Source organism: Neopsephotus bourkii, unplaced genomic scaffold (genome assembly GCF_033783945.1).
Source record: "Neopsephotus bourkii isolate Nb327-2 ecotype Australia unplaced genomic scaffold, CSIRO-AGI_Nbou_v1 NB_941, whole genome shotgun sequence".
Lineage (NCBI taxonomy): Eukaryota > Metazoa > Chordata > Aves > Psittaciformes > Psittacidae > Neopsephotus > Neopsephotus bourkii.
This window is the reverse complement of record NW_026901435.1, coordinates 309,596-336,748: the sequence shown is the minus strand read 5'-3', so window position 1 is coordinate 336,748 and position 27,153 is coordinate 309,596. Positions and strand designations below refer to the sequence as shown.

Below are 27,153 nucleotides of genomic sequence, written 5' to 3'. Positions count from 1 at the left end.
TTCTACCAGTATTTTCTGGGCTCCAGTAGGGATTACAGTAATGGGTTGAGCATGTTGACCAGAGAGACGTGGCACTGTTAACACCTACCAGGCAGGGTAGCTCGCTGCCCCCCCACCCCGGGGTTTAGTGGGTTTTGTTGAGGGTTCTTCCAGATCGATGAAACTCTGCTCTGGTGTAAAGGGTGCACTTTCTTTGTGAGGCAGTAGTTTTTTAACCGATTGGCTTTCTCCACCCAAGTTACCTCTTTTATGCAGAGATTGAACTAACATGCGGATGTTGCTGGTGGAGACACCGTGTAACCACTGTCGGGGTACTCCTAATTCTATGGCTTTTCTCCACCAGTGATTCCGTTCCTTATCAAATTTGGAACTCTCCTGGAATTTTGGTTTTGGAGTACCCATCTGATGGACTCGCTGACTAGAATCGAGGGAATGGGGTGGGTCTGTAGTTGCACTGACCCATCCGATTCTGCATCCATATGATATAATCTCCTGTGCAAATTCACTCCAGGTGATTGTGTGAACTCGATCCTGCCCAGGACTCTGACTATCACGGTCACCCTTATTACGAGCTCGGGCTTCCTCTATGCGATCTAGCGTGTGTGCTGCATGCATTTTAAGGCAGTCTGGAAGTCCACAAATGAGAAGAATTAATCGTGTTGGGTCAATAGGAGCTAACATAGGGGATTTTCTTGTCACATCTCTCTCATAAATCGCTTGTATGCATGCTGCTTTCTGCACCGACACAGCAAAATCAGAGAAGTCGGTGGTGTTAATCACCAGCGGCTCTCCTCTGTCTTTTGGATTTATACTGCCTGCCCAGTATGCAGCCCGTGCAGTCAGGGAATAATTGTGATCGCCTGCCGTGGTAGTTAGAAGCACTCCTGGTCCCCAGTACCCTTCTGCTTCCTCTTCACTCAACAAAATCCGATCCCCTCCCGAAAGGGAAACTCGCCACACATACTCAACTTCAGATTCTCCTGGTTGCCTTGAATATTTTTCCTGTAATTCCACTAATTCCATTGGTGACCAGGGGTTTGGACGCACAGTAGTACGAGTTTTACTGTCTGACAACTGCTTCTCTCTGTGCTCAGTTAAAGCAAGCAGAGTTTTAAGGCGGTCAACCTCAGTCTTAAGGTGATTATTTTCAGTTATAAGTTCATCGACTCGGATTCCCAGTCTTTTTCCTGTCTCCCTTTCAGAATTTAATGATGACTTCAATACCTCATTTTCTGATTTTAGAGTTAAATATTCTACATCAGCAATTCGTTTGGGAGCAGGGACATCTTTAGCTTCTTTCTGTGTACGAGATAAACAGGCTCTTAAAACTGTGTTCCAGAAATTTTGAGCCCGCTCATTCCCAGCCTGGGAAGGAGTGCCATTGTGTTCCTGTAGTAACTTTTCCATGGCAGTCCTGCCAACTATGCCAATTTTCTGTCACAATCAGCCTGTCAGAGCCCTCTGAAGGTGCTCCACTGGACAGCACACTGTATTGGAGGGTGATTCAGCTTGTCCTGTTTAGGGATTCCTGGTAACAGATGCACTTGAGTAAACTATTCAAGTTTCCAGAAACAAACAAAAGGAGATCTCAGCTGAGAATTTTTAATATATAAGTTTGTGGCAGATTAAGGTTTGAAGATGCTGTTGACAGTACACTAACTGCAAGAACAAGTGTGAAATAACATACAGAAAAACATATACAAAACCCAGTTAGTTAATTATTAAGAGCATATAGAGTATAGTTCTTACCCAGTAGGTGTCCCTGTGGAGGGGGAGAAGACATTCACCCTGTCGACCGATCCCAGTAGTTATGATAGAGTCTTTCCTAACTTTTCTTTTTCTGATTCTGCATATTTATACAATTCAGTTCAGGTTAGTAACTCCCCATAACCCTCCTACTGTGTATGGATTGGCCATCTGATTTGCATACGGTTACATCATGGATTTTCTTACTGCGCATGCTGAGAGAAGGATCTCAAACCTGGGCAGGGGTCTTTTTGGCCTGTGGGTGTAATTTTTAGTATTATAAGGAGAGTATAGTGAAGATAGTTCACCTAAAGGACACCCTAATCATGTTTGCTGACATGTGAAGCCATATTTTGATGCCCATGTGTTGTCAGGATGTACCAGACTTCAAGGGTAGTCATTCCTGATTAGAGATTTGTTACTCCTGTTTCCTTAGTCCGCCTACATAAGGCCAGAGCCTTCTCTCCCACTATCAAGTCTCATAAGTCAGTGCTGTTCCTAGGTCTCCTGACCTTGTAGGAGGCCCTTGTATCTGTTCAGGCCTTTTCACAGGAACACAATTTTTCTGTCTCTGTGCCTATGGAGCTTGAATGACTCCACTCACATTCTTTGTTACTGATGAATGTAAAATCCTCTTGCTTTGCTTTTAAAAACATGAATGTAGTTTGCTTGTTTGGCAGCTGCTGTGCAATTTATCAGTACATGGTGCTTTCAAGTTCCCAGTCTTATAGGAAGTATAGCAGAGCCTGGCTGCAGGACCTTCGCTCTGCTTCACCCTTCATTCAGTTTCTCTTAGCATATGCCAAGGTTGCAGGGTTGCCTGGGGAATTATCTTAGGGGAGATTCCATGCATGCCAACCACATTCCATACTGGAAGTAGCAGCTGCATTTTACCCTAAGATTTCGTTAGTGTTATAATTTTGGGGGCCTGGGGAGTGGGGTGTTCTCTAATTTCCCTGTTTCCCACTGTGTCCTTCCATTGCAGTATACATGGGAGAGAGATTTCTTGAAAGTATTTTTAAATACCATTTAATTCAGAACTGTTTTGTGCACCTCCTCCTCCCTACCTAATTCTTCCCTAGTGTCCAACTCTTGCAAATTTTCTTTCAGTCATTATACAAATAGCTTCTTGAAATGGTAGTGAAAGAAAATAACAGTCATGCAGTGCTAAGGATTTCCTGTTTCACTTTAGGAAAAATCAAGCAGTGCTACTTGCAATTAAATGCAAATGTTTAGATTTTCATGTTCTTTGGGAAGACTAAATCTTTTCTTCCAGTGTTTTGAAATTGCTAAGTAGTGTAGGAATAACATATTGTACAGTGACCTGAAGAGAAGGCTACTGTAATAAGAACTCATGCTGTGGAAAGTAACATACTTACATAAAAGCATGTGATGGTGTTATTTTGATGGGATATACAGATTATTTAATTACTGTTTGTTTATTTTGTTATTTGCTTGGAATACATTTGCTGGATGTAGAGTATTTTTCATATTATTTCAGCTTTTTGTCTTCTGTCTAGGGACAGAGGTAGTAAAACCATACACACCTGTATTGCCTTTTTTGCCACTGGATTTCCAAGAACCATCTTGCCATGATAGTGCACATATATATTTAATGATTAAAATTTATTCCTGTGGACTGTTCACACAGGCCCTTGACCGTCTACAAATTGGTAAGTATATGCTGGGGTGGTTTTGTGTTTGTTTTCTCACTTTATCTTTCTAGTTTCCCTGCCTGGGTATTGGATTGTTCTTATTGTTTACCTTATACATCAGGATATATTTATAACTTTTAAGAAGTCTTATTTTCTATGTCCTTACTGTAACTAGCTCTCCATTACATAAAGCTCTCCTGTCTGATCATCCAAGTATGTTCGTGTTTAATTGTTCAGATATGTTAACTGTATCACATATTATACTTGATCACTTTGATAGTATATACTCTATAGAACAACTTTTTGTACTTTTGAATAAGGAAAACTAGGTCTGTTTTATGTGACTTAAGATGTACTTCCTTTTCCATTCCAGTTACTGAGTTTGATTTTTAACACTCGATTTCACAAATGTTTATGAACTCATATAGTCTAAAATGCATCAAAACAATATGTTTTAATTGAATATCTCTTATTTTAACAAGAATCTTTGATCCTTGTGTAAAATGTATAGTACCTTTCTGAAAGGAGCCCCAATACTAAGATGAAGGCAGTATGAAATGGCCTTGAAAAAACCCATAATAGTGATTAGCCTGTTTTCTTCTCATGAGTGTTCACCTTTTATTTTTTTATTATTTTTTTTTAATAAAGGAGACTATATTTCTGTCAGCAATCCTGAAGGTAGCTTCAAGAAGTCACAGGTTCAAAATTCAGAAGAGCTGTTTTTATTGGCAGCAGGCACAGGCTTCACACCGATGGTTAAACTGCTCAATTTTGCTCTGACTGAAGTTAGCTGCCTCCGGTATGTACACTTTTATGATTTAACCCTAAGTTAGAGTAATCCAAAGGAAGGATGAAACATAGTGGGCAAGCCTCGTTGTTAATGAAACGATTAACAAAATAAAGTGCTATGCAACCATTTTTCTTCAATTTATGCAAAAAGCTGGCATGCTTTAGGGAAGAGTCTGTGAGAGTCTTTGGCAACTTACGCTTACTTGATTCTCGGCTACTATCAACAAAATGGACTGATTTATATTTTGGATTTTAGTTGTAATACAAATGAGCTCACTCTGAAGGGTTTTGGTTTGCTTTTCTTTTTTTTTTTTTAAGCAGCTTTGCATTTGAGTGGTTTTTTTTAGTATTGAAATATTTCAATGTAGGTACTGTTTTTTTGGCTGAGGTGGTTTGGAGCTGTTTAGCTAAGGGTTCTCTTCAATCTGTTAGAATAGCTAGCATACTTTTATATTCTTTTCCCCTGAAAAGCAACTGTAATACATTTTTATCAGATGAGTTCCAGCTTTCATAAAAGTGCAACTTATGTAAGCATAGCATTAAGTATATTAAAAATGGATAAAAAGGTATGTATTGTATATGTATTCTGCACTCTATTTGTAAAGCCTACAGAAGGAAGCATTACTTGTTATTAGTCAAGTGAACAGGTTGTTTTGCCCCCTAATGTCCTTCAGAATCCCAGAACTAGTACTTCTACTTGATCTGGTTGTCCATTTACAACTGTAAGGGAGCATACAGTAGCTCAATTTCAGAGGGAAGTGCAAGGAATTACTGCAGGGGTATACTTCAATAGAGGTGAGGTGTGCTTGCATTGCTTTTAGAAAAAATATTCCTCTAGAATCACATCTTGTATAATTTCTTGGCAGACTACATTTTTGTCAATGTCAACTGTTGTAATTTGGGAGAGTCATAAAAATGAAAAATACAACTTAACTGGATTTAAGTTGTTGTGGAGGAGAGTCAATAGATGTGCTACTCTTTTCCTGTAGCTTTGAATTTGGACTCTTGTAATGGAGATTAATTTCTGATACTGAGTTCTATTCAATATAAGCACAGGATGTTTTGGTTCATTATGTACCTTTATGAAGCACATTTTGAAGCAGCATAGAGAGATTATTTGCGAGATTATTTGGATACTAATCTTCGTAGTAAAGCTAAAAAGGATGACATGTACTGCAGAAATCTGTTTCTAGAAAAGCGTCTAAACCCAGGCATTATTTTTGTATTGTTTATTGTTCACCAATTGCATATAATCCTATTTCATGAGCAGAGAGACTCTGTTCTGTTTGGCTTTTCCAAAGCAGCGCTGTGAATCCAAAAAGTAAATCTGTCATCTGGCAAAGTGCTTGGGAAGCATTACTGAGTGAATTTAGAATAATTTTATTGGTTTTTTTTTTTTTTTGAAGGTGGATAAAAGTAGTTGTGATAATATGAAAACAAAGCTAACGAGAGCAAAATAAAAGATGCAAATCTTGACACTTCGTCAGTAACTAGAATAAACAGAGTAGATAATGTGTGTGAAATACTACTTCTGCACAGACAGTGTTTGTTTCTACTCTGTCCTTGAAAGGTGACCAGAGTGGCTGATTTAACTCTCTTCAGCACAATTTGTTATGGAAACTTTATGCTCACAGTTAGTTTGGGATGCAGCAATATCTGTTTTCTTACTAGTTGAAGTAAATGAATTTTTTCTTCTTGCCGTGGAGGCTTGTTAAGGGCTGGAGTGGCTTGATCCGGTACAGGTTCTGTTTATATGCAGATACTTAAAACTTTGCTTCTCTGACTGCTCTAGGCACCTTTGTTTCTTGGCCTTAACCCTCACTTTCTCTTTTGAGAATATATTACAAGATTGTCTTTAATATGTGTGTGTGTTCTTAAATATTATTTATATGCATGAGTTATATGTATATATAAACAGTATAAATATAATTGCATTAAATTGTCTTACTGTGAAGTGTAACGATTGCCATAAACTTGGATTGCAGACATTAGAATGTGAATTGCAGAAAGTTGAGGAAGGATTTGAATAATGACTGACTTGTCACCCGAGGGTGCAGAAGTGGCCTCTGTAGTGCTGGGTGAGCACTGTTGAACCTCTGGGGCTGCACAGCAAATGCTACAGAAGCCAAAGTTTCCCTAAGCAGCATTTGCTGTGCAGCATGTAACAGACTTAGATCATTGGATTTCTGTTCTTGGTATCTAGCCAAAGTCTCCCTATTGTCTTTGAATTCTGTTATTTCTTGCCTATGGTAAAAGTGGAAAGCAATTTTGTTTTCTTCCTGTCTGCAGTATCCTTTCGTGCGTGAAGTCATAATGGTCTTCCTTCAGCCTTTTTTCTTCTCTTATAGGCCAAATTGTATTTGGCCAAAGTATTCATTTTAGAAGAATATCACTTCTCAGTGCTGTTTTATCCTTTATAAGATCAGATTTTTGCTCCTTTTTGCTGGTGGTTTATAACTGCAATCAGACGGATACATTTCTTGAAAAAGACTGAGGCACAAGGGCGCTAAACACTACGTAGAGGGCTAATGTTCTTCCCAAGTAACTATAGGTCAGATACATAGAAGTGGGGCACTGTGTAGTGGAGTGCCATGTTACAGAACTGGAACTGCAGGGCTGTGTGGCATGCAGGACCAGCAGGCTTAGCTGATAGGTACCCATGTGAGCATATATGCTCTGTCATTAAGGTCAGTGCTATTATCAGATTTTTTTGCTACAGTGGAGGTAAAACACGAAAAGACTGACTTTACAAAACAGAATCTGCAATTTGATGAAGCCACACAAACCTAAACTATTTATTACTAATGACAGACTTAATACCCTGGGGACAACTGATATGAGACAGACAATGTGCTGTTAAAAGCAAGCAGTTCCTGAACTGCATTCCACAGAGCTTTAAGTGATTGTTGTTTTTTCCACTCAAATATAATGCCTATAAGCAGTAACTTTCAGGTAAACAGATTTTATAAATCAACAAAGTAGGAATAAGATAACCTAGTACAGAACTATGCTTCGGTCTTACAGATAATTTTCTCTTACTTTTATGTGTTTAGATTCCATCTTTATGAAATTAATACTGACATAACCTTGAAGTTCCAGTTTCACCTGTAGAACCTGGTGAACGTAATATTAAAAAGGTGGTCAGAGTTCATATACCGGTGACTAATTGTAATGCCCAAGCAATACTGAGAAACCACTAGATGAAATTTGAGAAGCTATACTGTCTTTTCAGTCAGGTCTTAGTAACTTCAAGAAACTTTTTTTTTCTTAGGGAGGCAGTTCCTGAGCTAGAGGTTGCAACCACAGACAGGGTTATGACATTTAGAAGACAGGTCGTAAGTCCAACAGACTTTCAGGTACAGCAAATAAAAGAAAACTATACTGGGTTAGTGGCAGAAAGATCTGAGGATTGCAGAGATGCAAACAAACAAACAAAAATGTAAGTTAAAGGCTTCTGTATAATGCAGTAAGTTCTGATTCTTTAACATGTGTTTCAAATAGAGAAACAATCAGCAGTTAATTTTGTTATTTTTTTATTTTTTCTAAGGACAGTGAAGCTAATGTTCTTCAACAGAACAGAAGATGACATACTTTGGAGAAACCAACTAGAGCAATTAGCTCTTAAAGATGAAAGGTATTTAAAAGTACTCCAGAAAACAACTTGTACCAGCTCAGTGAATAGGAGAGCAAGTCTTGGGGTTTAGACTAATTGTACAGCTTTGGCACAAAGACAGATTCTGATTCAGGAAACTTATAGCCAAGAATTTAATGAGACCTAGGGAGTGTCAGATGTGCTTACATTGGTTACAGATGCATAGCAGCAGGCCATGTCATTAGGATCTCTAAGTCCCATAGACAGACAGGGATTTGATTTGACAGTGCTTAATAGATGTTTGTTGGAGACTACATGTTAGATGAGATGATCTTTGGGTCTGTCTGAGAAGGTTTTTGAAGGTAAAGAAAATTAGCCTTAGCAATAAAAAATACAGGTATGCAAAGAGAAGTATAGGAGTGCTAGAGAAGGATAGTGTACTTCTGGGAGCAGCATTCTGGATTTCAAGAAGTCTTGAAGAGTCTCTTTGGTGTCACTTGGTTGAGAAAATATTTATCTAGAAATTTTCAGTTTAAATTGGGCCAGTTACTTTCATTTATGCTTTCTGGTTTTGAATTGTTTCATTTGAATTTGAATTGTTGCATTTTTTCCTTCATTAGAATGTAGTTGCAGATTAAAATGCACTACTGCACATGTAATGTCAACTTAGCTTAGCAGGCCATAGCTCTTGTCAGGAGACAGGAATACCAGGTTGCCTTTGAATTTCAGTACTCTTGCTTTCATCCCTAGATAAATTGTCACTGCCTAGACTTCACATGGTGGAAGTACATTCTGTTTACTGTACGTTATGTTTACTTAATTGTTATCTGAAATTGTATGAGCAAATTGATTTTACTTGTTCCTTCACAACACTGAAATGAAGAATCAATCAGGTTATTTCATAACCTGCTGGTGTCTGGCACATTCAAAGCTTCATAGTCTAGATACTGTGCAAATTTACAGCAAAAACCCTTCCTCCCTTTCAGTAGGAGCCTCAGATACATGAATTCTTGTTTTTTACTCAGTAACTACTGTTAGTGAGTTTTTGAAACCAGTTACAGTATTTTCTCATGAATGATGAAATTGTACTGACATTTTTCAGAAGCTGGGCTAAGCGTTCTTATTTCGTCACTTATACATTGAGCTACACCAACATTTGTATAAGGGAATAACAGAACAGTAAAATCTGTGCCTTAGTATCAAGTGGTACCAGCTGTTTTTCTTTGTAAAGTGAAATATGCAGCTAACATTTTTAAGATTGAAAGGTTGCATTGAATAATTAAATGCACAATACAGGAGGTGATTTGATTAACTTGATCAGTTGCAATAACTAAATGTCTGTGAGATCTGATGCTGTGCAATGGCAGCTGAGCAGAACAGGAAAGTAACCTTAGGAAACACCAGTATTTCAGTCACTAGCATTTTGTGTAGCAGATTTCTTCTAATCGGGGAGATTATTTATGAAGTATTCTTCTGCTTACCAGGTTTGAGGTTCAATTCATTCTCTCACAACCAGTGAGGGACTGGGTGGGTAAACAGGGGATGATCTCTTCATCTCTTCTCTCTGAGTTTGTGAAAAGAAGCAGAAAAGACTCCAAAGTCCTTATCTGCATCTGTGGTCCAGCGCCCTTTACAGAGCAAGGAGTACAGTGAGTATTTTAAATTATGAACTAGAGAATGAGGAAGTTTTAAAAATCTGATTATCTAACCTGCTATAGCATTTCTCACTTGGTAGTCTTTCAAAAATGGCCTTATGCTTTCTGCTTTGAAAGAAAACTGGTGGTTTGGGGGTGATTTTCTGGTTTTGTATGGGTTTCTTTTTTCTTCTTTTTCTTTATTTTTGTTTGTTTTAAGATTAAAATTAAAAAACATTTGGCATCATACTTGAGGAGCTTATTTAGTGTGTAGCTAAGTAAGTATCAGCAATGTGTAAATTTTGTGGCTCTAGTAAGTTGTCCAAAACTTTCTAAGAGCGTCTTTTTAACAATAACCTTTGTTTCCCCAAGGTTTTAAATGCTGCTTTTAATTGGATGTTCGTAGCAAAGTTGCTATAATAGGAAATAAGCTTTCTGTGTGGGTGTGAGCTTGACAAATGGAGTTACAAAAAGTAAAATTCAAATCAGTTGTTCTATCACAAGCCCTTCTCAATTTTTTTTAATTAATGCATTTATTTATGTCTGTAGCTAATACTTTCTTTATCTTATATGTCATATATTTGAAGGTAAAAGGCCCTCTCGCTGTGGCTTGCCCAGCTGCAAAATATTGCACCAATATAGACATCACTTGCATTTCTGCAGCCCTACTGAAGTAAGGTGCATGAATCTAATGGAGGGTGGAATTGGCCAAGAATTATGCTAACTCTTCAGAAATCTGAGATAATGCAAGTGATATCTCTGTTTATTTTTAGATTTTTTTTCATTTCAGTATCCTAAAAGATCATATAGTATGTATGGGCTCCTGGGCTTGAATTGTTTTCTAAATGTATTTGCAAAGGTAAACTGCATTGTGCATGTCTGAGTAAAAAGGAGGTAGTGGTGTTGAAGTTAAGGTTTAGCTGTATCTGTGGTGGATTTTGTTCTCCAAGTATTAATACTGCAAACTTGATTTCTGACTTTCAGATATCTGAAGGATCTTGGTTACTCCCAAGAAGAGGTGCACCCTTTCACTGCATAATCCCATAGGAGAAGATTAATGTTTGTTTGTATAATTCAATGTTATTTATTTACTTTCATGAATTTAAATAAGTGAGAAGCAATTTTGTAAGACTTGAAATCTCACCCTTGGTACCAAACTGTTTCTCAGAAGTAATGTATCTTTGACAAAAATTTATAATGTGTTTTATCTTGGTTTTGTAAATATTTTTTGCTAATACTTAAGTCATCCAGGGTATTAATTTATTAAAGAGGCAAGCAAAAATGCACTGTACATTATGTAAGATATTTCATGGTTTTGGTTCATGAGAATTCTTAAATTTATTAGAAGCACTGATTTCAGGTTTGAATTGAAAAAGCTTGTTATTTCTTACTGTAAAAGGTCTTAAGAGCAATACTGTCTGAAATGAAATATTGCACTGTAACTCAGGTAACTGGTCATTGAAAAATGTTCTTTTTCATCTGATTTCTCTATTTGACTTGCAAGTGATCCAGATACATTTTTAGCTTTGTAAGCAAAGAACAGAAGTACCTTTGGTAAAGTATAAAATTTACATCAAATAATAAAAAAAATTACAATTTTACATCATGCATTGTTGTATATTTTTTGTACTTTTATAATGTTATACAGAAAGGTTTGCACTATCTTAGGACACAAGCTGAGAACTAAGAATAGAGGTAAAGAGCTGTGGCCTCTCACAAAACTTTCTGTGTGGCCTCACTGATACTGGGCATCTACTGTCGTGAGACATTCTGAGGGTAAAAACAGTTTATGGCCTGCCAATACCAGTGTAAGGACCACAGAAGTCCTAAAGATATTTGACACATTGCAGTAGTATTAAATGAGGTTATTTGAATTTCAGCTTTTTTACTCTGCTATTTAAAGTATGTTATCATGAGGCATTAATCTACTGTCTAATAATAGTTTGAAGAAAACAGCAGCAAAGCAGCTACCCCCTGCTAGATATTGTTGGTAATGTCTGGAGGCATTGTTTTGTGTGACATCTAGCACTGTTTACATCCTCCTACTATGTTGAATGGGTATTTCTTCTTCCTGAGTAGTAGCTAGACTTGCAGTTGTGGCATTAATACTTCAGCATTCATGAAAAAATGTTTTAATAATACACTTCAGAAAGGTGAAATTGGTAGAAGACTCGTACACTGTTATATTGGAAAAAGGAATTCACCAGGTCCTACTGTTGGGGTAAAAATCAATTTAATCTATTGGTGGTGTAATTGATACAAGAATAAGTTGTGGTGTCCCTAGGATTTCTAAGAAATGGGGACAAGTGGGTCTAAACCATGGGAGGATATCCTGAAATCTCCCTTAAAATGTATACCGAAACACTGAAAGCAAATGGGAGAGGATCCTTTAACCAAGGCAAAATTAGTACAATATAGCAGTCAGTGAGGGCCAATATATACATTGGAAGAGAGAATGCCCTCTGAGGCTGTCTGGGGAGGGAGCATTGAAACTTTCCTTAAGTCAACAATGAGGAGGACCGGGGGAACAGAGCCCAGCTTGAACCCCTGGTTGCATTGGAACTGGAGAAACAAAAAGTATTGTTTATTAGATACAGGGGCTTCATTTTCAGTTATAGATACCAAGCAAGGTAGTCTAAGCAAAGAAGCTGTGATCCTTGTGGGTGCAACTGGAAAACTGGAAAAATGGACTTTCTTTAACCCCATTAATTTTAAATTTGGCAAGCAATAGTTAACTCCTCAGTTTCTGTATATGCCTGAATGCCCAATACCCCTCCTGAGAAGAGCCCTGTTAAGTAAATTGGATGTTCAAATTATATTTAAAGGGGGAGAAGTACAGTTATTGGTAACCGATACTAAAGCCATGAAGGCAAGGACTTTTATGTTGCAGGGAAAAACAGAACCAAATAATCTTGAAGGAGTACCAGAGGAAATAGAAAACGCAGTAACACCCCTGATTTGGGCTAGCAGAACTCCAGGATGTTCCCAACAAGCTCAGCCTGTAAGCATTACCCTAAAACCTGGATCGAGACCGATAAGACCGAAAAAAATACCCTTTAAAATTAGAAGCAAGAAATGGAATAAAGGGTTTGATAGAAAATTTTAAGAAATTTGGGTTGTTGATAGAATGGGAGTCAGAGTACAGTACTCCTGTCCTGCCTGTTAAAAAAGCCTGGAACAAACAAGTATAGATTAGTGAAGATCTGGGGGCTATTGATGAAATAGTTCAGGATGTCCACCCTGTCATTGCCAAACCTTACTCTTTATTAACATCCCTCACAGAAAATTGTCAGTGGTTTATAGTAATAGATCTAAAGGATGCCTTCTTTTGCATACCTCTTGATCAGCAAAGCCAAACCTTTTTCACTTCTGAGTGGGAAAACCCTCAAACTGGTTGTAAGACCTAACTTTCCTGGACCGTTCTAACTGAAGGGTTCAAGAACAGTCCAACAGTATTTGGAAACCAAGTAGTGAAAGAATTAGAAGTGCAGAAGAAAGATAATCCAGAAAGGTTGGTCTTGCAATATGTAGATGACATTTTGTTGGCAATGGAAACTGATGAGAAATGTGTGGAACTAACATTAGCCTTTGAATTTTTTGTGCCAAGGAGGTTATAAAGTATCTCGAGAAAAAGCTCAAATCATGACAAGAAGTTACCTAGCTCGGGTTTGAAATAATACCAGGACAGCGGAAGCCACTTGTCCAAACAAAATACTACATGAGCTTGTATTTTAGCCTACTGGTTGGCTCACTAGCTTGTTGCAAACAGTAATTGTAATTATTGTAATCATTATATTAATTGGGATTGCTTTAGGTTGCATTAAGAAAATTGTCACACGAAATATGGCAGGAGTATATATTACTATAGACAAAACTAAAGTTGAAACATCAAATGGCTCGAAGGCCTTGAAAAGTTTCAAAAGGGGGGAAATGATAGGAGTAAAACTGTTTTACTCATTGTTAGCTGAAGCAAACCTCCAAGTTGATCTTTAACCAAACAAAATCATACATGCAAGAAGGAACAAGAGAAAGAGTAAAGAACATTCTTTGCCTATCCAGCTAACTGAACTGGGAACCATTTGTCACAAAGCCAGAAGAGAAGCCAACCGAAGACCATAAAGGGAAGGCAATGAGAGTTCAGCCGAAGGTCAACAAAGATACAACCACCTTGGGACCCTCACCCAAAACAAACTGCACGTGCTCTAGTGGGTAGTAACCCATGTTAATTAGTTCAGGGAAGAAATTACAATATGTGTGACATTTCTGGGAGTTATAATGTATGTGTATGAGATGAATGCTTACTAGCAAGAAACCTGTGAGAATCAGCATGCACGTTAGGCAGAGCTGTAATAAATAATGCCTGCTTCTTAATGCTACTTCAGTATAGGAGTTTTATTTTCCTTTCAGTGACAAAATTGCTATCTGACAGTGACTGGCAATGATAAAATGAGCTGTCATCTCTACAGCGCCCTTTCATATATTGAAGTTAGAAAAGGATTTGGTTGTCAGTTTTTGCCAACAGGTAGCAAGTTATTTTGCCAGAAACGGTGGTAGTGTCATCATTTTGTCACCTAGAAGGATGTGAATGTTTTCAGTTATAATTTTGCAATGGATTATTTGGGGTGATTTGTACTACAAAGCTCTGAACAGGTTTCTGCTGAGCAGAAGCATCAGTGCTATGCTGGAAAAAAACCCCAAAATACCAACTAAACCCTCAATGTATTTTTATTATTTTTCCTGTCACAAATGCAGAATTCTTGTGGTGACTTAGAAAATTACCTTCTGGTATTAATGACTAAACTTTATGTCTACCTTAGGGTAGTGAGGAATTTCTCATGTTCCCATCACCCAGGATGTGATGGCATGGTCTCCTGTGTAAAATAATTTCATTGATTGCCTCCATCTCAGGCTTTTTGGTTTTAAGAGGTTACTTTGCCTATATCCTGCCCCTTGTGCTTTGATTGTCCTTATCTGCCTTTATCCAGAAGGACAAAGTAATCTGTGTAAGTAGCTGTTGTGACAGAGTGTGTCAATGACTCCATCCTTTTCTTTAGGACATAGGCCGTATTTGTCAACAGATGATGACTATTTGAAGGCTTCCAGCAGTCCATGTGGTGATAATGAATGTGGAACTACTTTGAAGCAGGTGTAAGAGTTTATGTGCATCTGCTAAAGTTTGTTTTCAACCTGGTGTACTATTGGTAATTGCTGTGTACAGCTGCAGCTTGAAGGAATTCGTGCTCTTGGAGGCTTCAGGACTATCATCCTGAAGCAGGGAAGACCCTGGCATGATCAGTTGTTTTCAGTGTTGTAAGGCATGTGGATCTTAAAATACCTTAAATGTGAAGCTAGGAAAGGAATCAAATTGGTAGTTGCCCTTGCAAGTCAAACCAGAGGTATTCTGCTGTGGTGGTTCTTCCAGGTCAGATCTTTATGGAGTTGGAGTAAGTTTCATTTATCTTCAGCTGCTGCTGTCCACAGGGAAGAGAGGAGTCCATTTCCATAGCCTATTGAAGCTGTATTTTCAATGGAAATATTAATTTAATTTACTAATTTATTATCTTTAAATTAATAATTAAAATTAAAATAATTAAAGTAATTAAAAATAATCACTTTATTAATTTAATTTAATATTTTTATTAATACTTAATAAAAAACTGAGTAATACTGAGATGCTGATGTTGTTGATGTGGAGCAAAAGACTCTAATGTTTAAAAGAGAAATCCTTGGAGGTCTCAAAATGCAAATGTTTTACCTTTGAAATCTTTTGAAGGGTTGCTTTTTGGTAGTCTCTGATTAATTCATTCGGTCACTGTCAAGTACTGAGTTCAGAAGTCTTTCTGTTCATAATAAAAATAGAGTATGTAAATGTGGCCTAGTAAAGGGGTGAGGCTGGTGCTTCCTGCATGAGATTGTCCATGAATCACATAATGAAGTTATCGTTTGGACCAGTGTGCTGTGGAGATCCCATTGCACTGGGGGATTAAAAAAAAGCTGATGATCCTGAGGTGCAACATATTGAACATTAAATAGTGTTTCTGCTTTCCTTTGGGAAGTTGGTAACTTGACTTTACAGGAGAAGTGCTCCTCTGGACATGGCTCTTGCAGGTCCACATCCCTCTTGTGTTGTGGTCCCCAGAGCTGGACACACTACTGCATGTGGGGTCTCATGAGAGCAGAGTAGGTGGGGAGAATCATTTCCCTCTACTTACTGGTCATGCTCCTTTGGGTGCAGCCCAGGATACAGTTGGTTTTCTGGGCTGTGAGCTCACACTGCTGGTTCAAGTTGAGCTTCTCATCAACGAGCACCCCAGGTTCTTCTCCTCAGTGCTACCCTCAATCCATTCTCCACCCAGCCTGTATTTGTGCTTGGGGTTGCCTCGACCCGTGTGTACGACCTTGCACATGGCCTTGTTGAATTTCATGAGGACAGATAGGCTTGTGATGTAGTCTGTTTTAAGTAATTAGGAACTAATATTCTTATGGAAAGCTTCATACTTTGGTATTTTGACTGTCACAAATTATACTCAATTAGGGTGGGTAACTTAATTTTTTTTTAATTGTTTTTTTTTCTAATATATTTGCATTGCAGTTGTGTTGTGGTGGCATCTTGTTCTCAACAAGTACATAAGGTTATTTTGTAACTTCTGATAGTTATAATGTATGGGGTTTTTTGTAACAGAGCAAGAGATATTTTTTGGAAACTAAAAAACCCTGAAAAAGCATATATCCAGTGTTTGATTTTCTTTCACTAAGAATTTTCCAGGGATGCAACATGTTAATTTCCTGGAAAATTGTGAGGTGTTTTGTCCTGTACTGGTACAAGTTTTAGTTCTTTAGCATTGGTTCAGTTGCCTTGTTGAAATTGAATGGCTCTTCCCATAAGCTTTCAGTTGGTTAAAATTACTTTTACAGTAAATTTGTGCTCAGCAAAATGATACATTACCCAGCTTCTTTTGAAGCTGAGCTACAAATGCAGGGGTATTGGATGGGAAGAGGAGAGAGAGAATAGGCTCTCGTGTGCTTTGCAGAGATTGACCAGGAAAGAGCTATGCTTTCCTGGGAAACAAGATTAAAAGTAGAAGATGACATCAGAATCTTCTCCTGTTACCTGGTTAATATCAGATAAACACTCTCTTGAATTGATGCTCTCTGCACCTCTGCATGGGAGTTCACCAAGAAACAAACTCTTTTTTTTTAGTTTTCAAAAAAGAAATTGGAAACATTTATCAAGAGGCACTGGCTTAATTACTGTGCTGTCAGGGTCAAATGGAGAACTTACATGGAAAATTGTTCATGGGGAAAAAGGGGTATCTGCAGTCTCCCAGCTCTTTGTTTGGAACATATTTTGGAGAAACACATGTAATTTGTTACATTTACAGCTGCAGATACATATTTTGTGTAATTAAAATGGTAGTTTGAAGTAAATACTTGAGTACAGTATATTAACAAGTCTGCAGAGAGACTATTCATAAAGTATTTAAGTTTCTCCACACAAGAAACATGAAAAATACAATAGTTAGTTTGGCGTTTATATTGCGTTTTGTTGTTTAAGACATACAGATTGAAATCCCAGTTATACATAGTGATTCATGAGTAAGACTGCTTTATAGCTAGCTGCTGCATGCTGCTGGTAATAAAAAGGGATGATAAATTGTAAGTTATTTGCCAGCTGTATTTTAAACAACTCAGTTGCTTGGGTTTTGTTGCCTTTAGTAAATGTGAGGGAGACGTTTGTAGGAAAATCCAATTGCAAATATATTTGGTTTAGTTCTGGAATTCTTACATACTTGAACACTGATAAAAACAAGGTGAGAGGAGCCAATGTGATGTGGTGTAATTGATAATGTCTCTGCTGCTGCTTAAGGAGATGTTTGTGTGTCCATTAAGAGATAACTGTTCATAGGAAAGTGCCCTTATTAAAACCACACAGTTAAATATAAGGAATTTGAAGCACGTAATCATTTAGTAGGTCCTCATTAACAAAAAAACCCACATTCTAATGTTTTGTTTACGCAGTGTTTATTATGTCAGAGCATCAGTCATTCTGTTGGAGATTCATTACAGAGTAAGGTTGAAAAATGTGCTCTATGTCTCCTCCCATGCATTCTTTTTTCTGAGCAAAATTGATCTGGGGTGGGGGCGTGGGGGGCACGCCACAGAAACCTCCCCGTAGATGAGTCTTTAGTCATAGGAACTCTAGGCTGCTTTTCGAGAAGGAGTCCTGCATTACAAAACACTGCAACACCCACCTTATATTTAAAAAAGAGCCATAAACTCTGTGTGCCAGTGACTGTGCAACATCAGTGGCTCATACTGCATGCACACAAACAGTTTGTTCTCCTCCCTCATAAGAACGGTATATTATCAGTGTCTTGGAAAGAAACCTGTTTGCCTTTTACATCAGCCTGCTGCATCCTGATTTTGCAGTTTGAAAAACCAACCAACCAAAACCAAACTAAAGCACAAACCCACCACACACACCTGTGGAAGTGACCCACAGAATCTGCACATTAAATCACAATTTGGATGGGAATTTTCAGAAACAAACCGTTTATGTGAACTCACAGTCTCATAAGATGCTGCTGTAGAAAACTGGTGCATTTCCCTTCTCTCATTCTTCTCTTGCAGATAGGTCTGTAATGGGGCTCTTTGAGCTGCTTTTGGAAAAAGGAGAGTAACCCCCAGATGTTCTAATTCCACCTATAGTTTTCATTGCTTTGACCTTGTCGAGGCTTATATCCCTTTAGTGATTCTTCCTAGACCACTTCAGGAAGGCATCTTTAAGAATGGTATTCTACATTCCCCATTGAGAAAATGCCTATTTAAGCATCATTTTGCAACAATTGAAATCCAGATCACGCCCAAGTATGTAGTTGAAAGCAGTCATAATTTGATATCTGCAGTAAAGCGGAGGGACTCTCATTTCCAAGTTCCAAAGCGGGCTTTCTGGTGACACCATCAGAGCAGCTTGATTCCCTCAAGATAGGCTCTCAAAACTTCAGGCATTTTGAGGATGTAAAAGATGTAATTTAGGATAAATTGTCATACTTTTAAAAGCCTCTGATTTCCTTTGAAGTTTTTAATAGATCTGTTACTACTCACAACTAGCTTTGCATGAGTAGCTTAGCAACAAATAGCCATTTGACATTACTTCAACTTTCTAATCTACATGTACTGTTAAAAGTGGCTCAAGTGTAACTTCAAGTTTTACTTACTCTAATACTTGAAAGACTTGTTGCAGAGTCTAAATTTTCTATTAAATCCCTGAAGTGATGGACAGTATGCTGAATATCTAACATCAAGGCTAATTTCTATTAGCAAGTGAAAATGGTCTTTTTTAAGGTAGTGATGTTTGTGCTCTGCCTGTTTGCATTAGGCAGCATCACAGCCTTCTGTGGCTGTTGAATTGAGCTGCTGACAGTCTGGTTTTCTCTTGTAATTAACCTTTATTGCTGGTGATGTGATCAAACAGGCACATTCCTGCAACTGTTCTGCCTTCCTGTGTGTGATGGTGTTTACAAAGGCATATTGCAGAGCAGCTTCTGTGACTTATGAAACACACCGGAGAAACAAAGTACTTCAGATCTTCAGACACATGCTTCCAGCACAATTCTTGAATAGGATTCTGTGGAAACTCTGCCTGGGAGAGCCTGCTGAAGAGGTGGCTCAGTCTCTGCCCCCGGGGGCTTTCCAAACCTGACTGGGTACAGCTGTGAGCAGCCTGGTCTGGACTAGAGACTTCCTGAGGTTGCTTCACACCCAAATATTCTTTGATCCTATGAATGTGTGTGCAGACTTCCTTTTTCATGGTGACAATTCCTGTTAATCCATAGTCTGGTTTTGTGCAGATTCTGTTGCTGAGGAGCATAACCCACCCGGCACATCAAGACCATGCACCCCCTCTGTTTATCGTATTTTTTCACATGTGTATTCACTCAACCTGTAATATTGCATTAAGGATGACAGCATCGGCAGCTGATTGGTCTCTTGAAGCATATATATAGCCATTGGAGTGTTGTGGCCACATGTGTGGTTTTGTAAATAAATAACAAGCAACTTTGCCTACAGTATTGGATTGTTGCACAAAATTTATAAACTTGAATACTTGACTATACAGCATTTTTTTCCATACCATCCCTTTACTTATGGCATGGTATCTGGTCTATGTAGGAAAAATTGTATTCATTAAAAAGGAGGAGTTGTTATCATTTCAAGTTGCAGAGCTACTCAGTGCTGCATCTGGTTTGTTTACTCTTTTTCATGTACCTGCAAATCAGATTAAATTTATGTACCATGTTTTATGGTTTTAGAGGTACAAGTGGTTAAAAGAAGGTAGAGAAGTATTCTTTAGGGAAATGAAAAAAAGGAAAAAACCCAAACCCCAAGACATACAAATTAGAGTCATTTTCTCTTTGCTGAAAGTAATAGAATGTAGGTACTGTTTGTCTACTGTGGACAGGGGCTTATAAAATAGACCAGGACTGGGTGATTAGAGATTACAAATGAAAACTTGCAGAGATGGTAATAATCAAATAACATAGCTGGAGAGCAATGTGTTAGTTCATATGAAACTATATTTATCTATTACAAATAAGGGGGGGGGGAGGGAAGCTTTATCGGTGAAGTAATTGGACTCAGCTGAACAGGTTTCACTTCCTAAAACAGTGAAGGATAAATCATGCGCCTTTAATGAGGTGAAAGCAAAGCTGGCCATCAGTGGGAACCCTGGCAGTTAGCTACGGCAGGGGAGCGGCTGCCTCTGTTCACCTGTGTGGCTGCGCTGAGCCCATAGTTAGGTGCTGAGGAAAGGGGTGCTGCTGTACCCCATGGCCTCCCCCTACAAGCTGTGGATAACTGCTCAGCGATGCACCTTAAGCTCCTTAAACTCAGTGTTTTTCCATTTGTTTCTTCTTCTGGATAAGTTCTTTACCACCTTGAGCTGATTCATGTTGCCAAGAGGAATGAGATAAACATCAAGGCTGACACAAAGGGAAGAGCGAAGTACCTGTCTGGGTTTGCTCAGATACTCATAGATTTTGTTAAAGAAGGAAATTAATTTAGTGGGAATTTGGCTCACATTACTGAACTAGATCTCCCAACCAGGAGAGTGAGGTGCTGACTTCATAGTGACAGGAACCTCTGTTGCAATGGGCTTTGCAGCACCATTATCAACTGCACCAGGTAAGGCTCTCGAAACTGGCTCTGCTTAGTTCTTGAAACACGCAGTCCTGCGTGAACACTCCACACCATGCGTGATGCATTGCTAGTGATTGTCCTTCCTACAGACAAGGCATCTCTTAAATGTCTTAAGTATGCAGAAAAGTCTCTTCTTGTTCTTAAATGTTATTCTTTCTGTGGCAGTAATACTTGGTAACTATTTACAAACATCTATGTACAAGCTGATCAGTGGTGTAGCAGGGACCACCCTGGAGGTTAATCAACATGCTTAGGAACACAAACTGGATAGAATACACTGGGGGGATTTCAACGACTGTCCCAAATTCCCATGCGCTGAACTGTAACAATGGCCAAATTAATCATGACAGCTCAAATACAGAGGTTCAAGTGTACTGGGTGTGCATATGGGAACTGATGCTCTGCTACACCACAGCTGTAACTGAAAAGTGAATTTATTTTTCATGCTTGTAACACAGAACTGATGTGCTGCAGCTCTTCCCAGTCCCTAGTCAGGCAGAAACTGTCCTTTTGGCAGCAGCCAATTTTTAGTCAAGATCGTCCCATCATCAAGATCATCTGAGGCTTTCCCAGCCCTAGGATCCGTAGTCAAAGTCTGGTTCGTTCACTGCCAGCCTAGGAAGAGTTTAGAATCATAGAATAGAATAGCAGAATTTAATTCTAAACAGCTGAAGGCGGTAAAACTAGCAGCAGGTGGGCAAATGCAATGCATGCTAATTGTGCTGTGATCGATGGCACTTCTTTTTGTGTGTGTGACTGAGACATGGTCTGCTGTTAGCCAAATATCAGCAGGTGTTTTACACACAAAATAATTATCTCTGCTTGGATAAGCACTAACTTGTAGCAATTGTTTTTTTTTTTCATTTGTAGGATGATGTTGAAAGTACCATGAATGTTTTTGTTGAGTTATTTTTCCATTCTTTTGCCCATACAAATTAGTACACGTATGAAAGTTATGCGGTAGGAGAAATAATGACAGAAAAAAGTCATTCGAAAGAATTAAACACTTCACAGTTCAGAGCTTTGGCTGTCTGTTGCAGGAATCTGCCCCCCCTAAGCAGGATTCAGCTTGAAGCTGAGATGCTTAAAATGAGGTGCCAGCAGCTGACCTAAAGTTTCTGAGCTCCCTTTGTAATCGCTAGAGCTCAAACCAGCACAGGCTGCGCAGGTCTGAGAGTTGGTTCAGCTGAGCTGTGTGGAGATTCAGGGTGCTCAGTGCCATTTGAGATGTTCAGTGCCAAGCCAGACCTACACACAGGTCTTTCCCCCCGCTTCAGTTCATGCCTCTCAGACTGTTTTCCATACGTCTGAAGCCCAAGTGGCTACCTAAATCCCAGTTGCATTATTTAGGTCTTCTATCACTGGTGATGTAAAGTAATAATATCTGATTAGAACTGAAGCAGAGATTTTTCCAAGTGCAGCTGTAGTCTGTATGTATTCTTCACGGTCTCTCTGTGACAATATTACAAAGTGCTGTGAAATCAGGTTTAGGTTTTCTTCTTATTTTTTTGTAACAGTCTTCAATGCAGGTTTTTCCTGTATTTTGTTTTTTTTTAATAATACACTACTAAAAGATTAGCAGTTGTGATCTTCCTGATCTTACTTTCAATGGTCTTATACCTGTTTTCACACTTAGCATAAACGTGGAGAAATTTGCATTGAAGAAAAACCCAAACTCCCCATACCCCAGTCCCACATTTCAACTCCTTGAAATTCTAAGTATTAAAGTTGCCCATTACTGGGGCTAAAAATTCATGGTTTTATAGAGCTGTCTTAGTGTGTGTGATCAGTGAGTTAAATTTACTTAGCCCTGGGCCACAGTAGATATTCCCTGTCTGTCTCCCCATACAGGTATGCAGTGCACATTCTCCCCTTGGTTAACTAAGCCACCTGTCATTCTTTGATTTGCCTTTTATTGGCCAAATTTCATGTTTTCCCAATCTGAAGTTTCAGTGCAGGCCTGGATGCTTGGTTCCTATGGAAACAGCTTACTGTCTTCACACAGACTGGGCATGCTGAGTTGCTGTGGCAACACAGGTAAGAAATGCTAGTAGGTGTGGAAAAGCATCCAGCCCGTGCTGGCTGCTAAGTCCCGGTGCCAGACATCTGCCATGAGCTGGCGCTGAATGCCCCAGGGAGGAGTGAAGCATTCCCTAGGGTGCAGGTGGTGGTATTAAACCTTAAACCAGCAGTATATTCCTCCCAGGTTGCATATCCTCCCATATTTACCCATGAGGAATGCACTCACCTGGTGTGTTTTGTGGCTTCCCAAGGGATTTATTGATTCTGTTCCTGATGACTGGCTTGTAGAGATCAAAGAGGAATGTCTGGGTTTTGTCATCAACTCTCAAATGTTTCTAACCGAAATGTATGTGCTAGCAATCCTGTCTGTATTTGTATCTGTAGGTAGAAAACAAGGTCCTGTTAGAAGTATTTTCTATTTGAAATGAATCCATTTGAAATGCACTGAGTTGAAGTGAGGAAGATCTAGTCATTGCAAATTTAAAAGCAAGTAAAACAAGAAGTTTGAATCACTTGCAGAAGATACCAGGTACGTATATGTCCACCTGGCAGAAAATGGGGGCAGGAGCTTGGAAGACTCAAAATTATGTGGCAGAGGAATAACTTCATGCTGCCTAAATTGACTTGACTTGGTCTTGCAAGAGAAGTTTCTGCCAATGTTTGTTTAAACCCAGCTATGTTAATTAAAGCACAGTGTGATACGAATTTTCTCCTCAGTGAGTCAGAGTAAGTGCCTGGCTCATTCCCAGTAAAGATGCTAAACTGATTGACCAACTCAGGGTGTAGTGAAGGTGATCCTTTCTGGCCTTGGTGATCTCTGCTTTGAACTTTGTCCCTTTTGAGCACCACAGGTCAGTGCAGAACACAAAGAGAAACTTGGAGCATTAGCTCCGAAGAAGGTGAAGGGAAGACAATCATTTTAGAGAGGAATCACTGCTTCAGTTAAAGTTGTAACTTCAGTTAAACTTGTGACAACTATGCCCTGAATAGTGGTGCTGCTCGAATGCATGTTCCAAGATGGCAGTAAGGGAGATACGAGTGACAGCTCTAATTGTCAGCTGTTTGGGAGATGAAAGAAAAGAAAATACAGCCAGGAAGATTATAATCTAAAGTCTTCTATGCACTATAAAATGAGAAAAAGCCTTTACTGGGTTGACTGTTCCATGCAGTTGTTGATTCTCTAAATGGTGAAAGGCCTCCAAAGATGCTCTTAGAGCACTGTGAGGAGAGAGACAGGTACATAAAATGTAACTGCACTAAATTTTGGGGGCAAGACTTCTAAAAACTAGGAACTTGAAGGTAGGCACCTAAGTGCAGGGGCAGGAAAGCTAGCTCTAAGAGGCACAAAGTGTCCCCCAGCTTTAGCAATGAGCGTCTCAAGGAAGAGCTATCTCCTACCTCTGCAGCAGGCTGAACCACTGTTCAAAAGCACATCCTATACCTCTGATAGCTCAGACTGTTTCGAGCAGCAGCATTTGCTCCTAAATGCCACAGTCGCTGTGAGGCTTAATCTTCACTTATCCTCTGCCCTTAGCCATTCAACAGGAAGAATGAACAAAACAGGGGTAAATTCTGTATGGCAGCATGTTTAAGTCCAAAAGAAGTATTTAAATAACCGTCTTAAATCCGTCTACTGTCCCTTCAAGATTCTACACCATTCCTCTCAGGAAATATAAGTCTATTAGGAGGACTTCAGTACATCTGCTAAATGACTAATGTTCTTTTTCTTTGGTATAGAAGATCCGGTGAGATTGTTTTCCTGTAAAGAATACTGAATATTAAAATCTTGAATAACAGATTTCCTGTGTAGTAGGGCTTATATGACCTGCATATTCCTCTGCATATTTTGAAACAGGTTGAATAATTCAGCATCTTCCCTTCTGGTTTTTTCCCACAAAGCATAGGAAACTTGCCAGCAAAGCTACGGAGTTTACATGCTGAATGACTGCTATGTCATCTTGAGAAACAGCTGGGATTTGACCAGCCCTCTCCAGCTTGCATCTTGGAGACCGCGCAACTCTGTGGAGGCTGCTTTGACTCTGTTCAGGTTCTTAATGCGAGGGATAATGGTGCTGTAGGGCTGGTACTTCACTAACTTGGGACTTTGTGAATACAGTAAAGATGGGCCCTGCCAAAATGCTTTACAAACCTTGCACCTCCTCTTGCACCTACTGAAGAATGGTCAGTTGTGTAAGGAGAAGTGCAGGGCTTGTCTCGCAGACCTCGGAGCCTTTGGAATGATGCATACTGGAGAACACTGGGATGTGCCAGCTCCTGCAGAGAGCCAGTTTGCAGAGCAGGTGTTTGGTCCACTGTATGCTCTGGTTTACGCAAGCCACTTATTCCTCCAAAAGAACAGACTAATTGGATTTTCGGTCATGTAGCTTTGATCTTCCCCTTTGATCTTGCACTTTGACAAGTGAAGTCTGCTTGTTCTCACATCTTTTTTGGTTGATGATGCAAGCAGCCTCCAAGACCTTATTAGGTGTTAAGAAAAATTGGTTGTTTTAAATGTGAAGCGATGAGGTTTTGGTTGCCTTTTGAATGCCTCTCCTAGACCCTCACAAGGACAATTTGAGACATGTTTTACAAATACACTGTTTACCTACTATAAAGTGACAAAATCTGTGGAATTTCAGTAGCAGGTTTCCTTGTCTCCTTGCATATACAGGACTGAATACACTTAACTTGGTAAAACCAATTGGGTAGGCAAGAGTCCTGAAAGGGCTTTGTGTGCCATGTGGAAGAGGAGGCAGGCTAGGCAGTCCACCGTGATTTTGGTGTTGTAACTATTCCCTTTCAGAAGGAAACAGTTTACCTTGCTTCTCCTCTTTTTGCAGGGCAGTAGCACTACACTGGAAGCAGCTAAGATCTTCTCTGAGCTTTAGTTTGGATGGAAAGAATTTATTCATATTTGAGATACAGCCTCTCAAAAACTCCATTCAAGAAGGCCTTTGATCAGGCTTTTGCAATGGCATCCTGCAGAACCAGAAACTGTCAGTGAACAAGGGCAAGGAAGGGAATTCTGTACTGATAATACACCAGTTTCTGCTTATACAGGATGTTTGGTGAATTGTTTTTCAGACTTGTTGCTTATACATCATTTTGTCCAGTGAGACTAGCCTCTATCTTTGCTTACTTCTCTGTTGTCTCAAAATGTCTCTGTGCACCCACTGTGTCTAACTTAATGGCTCCAACCACTTCATATACATGAACGCAGCTTATATGCTCCATGACACTAATGACTTGTGTGTCTGTTCCCTGTGACTAATGCTGTGCTCACTGTTCCTCTCAGCAGCACTCTGCTCTGCTCCAAGCTGCTCTATTTCCTTTCCCCTTAAGCTGAGTAACTGCTGAACAGAATCAGATCAACTATCTCAAATTTCAGCTTGAAGTGTCCTTTTTCAGCTTCACACATAAAGCTGGTGGGCCCCCCTCATTTTTTCCCTATTCTGGTTTGTCCAAGAGAAGAAATAGCATCTCCCAGCAAACATCATCTTGTTAAGATTAAAGAAATAAAGCCCACAACCCTTTAACACATGTTGAGGATGTAAGAGCATGGTGTCTTGCCTATGTGAGGGAGAGATTTGCTAATCTCTCTCTTGATAAGGCCTTGTAATGAAGATGTAATGATCTTGGTGAACACTTAAATCCGTGTACTGTTCCCTGGCATTCTCTTGGTAAAATAAGAGTAATTTTGTCATATGATGTGTCCGGGTATCTGTGACTACTAAAGAGCTTTTCCCAGCTCAGACAAGAATTGCTTTGGAAATAATTTCTTAAACATTCATAACTAATAAAGACCCAGCAACAAAGCTTGTAAGTAAAGACCCAACTTTCGTGTAGTGTCTTCCTGATTATTACTATGACTACTTCAAGGTGACTGCAAAGAAAAATTGAGTATGGCTCCTTTCCATTTGCATCCTTTGTCAGAAGTGAAAAAAGCCCATGAATGCTGTGCATAATTTCTTATTTTTTTTATCAGAAATTCTAATTTTGTCTATTTATCAAGGTGATAGGAAAAATAATGAATTTTTTATGCTGTAAGCTAAGGATGATTAAAAATAACAGAACTGCTTGAAATACATTTTCATTAATTATTAACCTTTAGTCACTACTAGCACTACAAAGACAACTGTTTCATCTTCATTGGCCCATCAGCTGCCATCAAGGGAACTTACAGTGAACTCTACTTTGGTATCCCAATGTATCCTCCGGCAAAATTGGGCAGCAGATTTAATGCTCCTGGTTTTGTCTGTGCTGAGTCATAGTGGTTGGTTTCATGGTGTCATTGAACTGTAGTTGTTACACCAAAAGCCATAAACTGAGGCTGATGGATATCTTGGATTGTGCTAGAATGGTTTAATCTATTAAAAAGCCAAATGGTGTATCAGAGCAGGACGGTGAGGTGTCCTGATCTGACAGGCAAGCTGTATGCACCAGAGGGGTTTTGTTCAGATGTCTTTGCTTTGATTCTCAGTATTGGTTTCTGTACTCCTTAAACCTGAAACCAAGC

The 27,153-nt window shown here is 39.1% G+C and overlaps 1 protein-coding gene across 2 annotated transcripts in view; it reads left to right on the top strand.

Moving 5' to 3' along the window:
* Nucleotides 1-11,026, top strand: part of LOC133214904 (cytochrome b5 reductase 4) — a 44,502-nt gene extending 33,476 nt beyond the window's left edge. For both annotated transcript variants that reach the window (XM_061358320.1, XM_061358321.1), the window contains 5 exons: nucleotides 3,267-3,419; nucleotides 4,050-4,200; nucleotides 7,738-7,824; nucleotides 9,267-9,431; nucleotides 10,401-11,026. In XM_061358320.1, the coding sequence (XP_061214304.1) occupies nucleotides 3,267-3,419; nucleotides 4,050-4,200; nucleotides 7,738-7,824; nucleotides 9,267-9,431; nucleotides 10,401-10,455 (611 nt within the window). In that variant the 3' untranslated portion in view covers nucleotides 10,456-11,026. The remainder of the gene's footprint in view (nucleotides 1-3,266; nucleotides 3,420-4,049; nucleotides 4,201-7,737; nucleotides 7,825-9,266; nucleotides 9,432-10,400) is intronic.
* The last annotated feature ends 16,127 nt before the right edge of the window (nucleotides 11,027-27,153 follow it).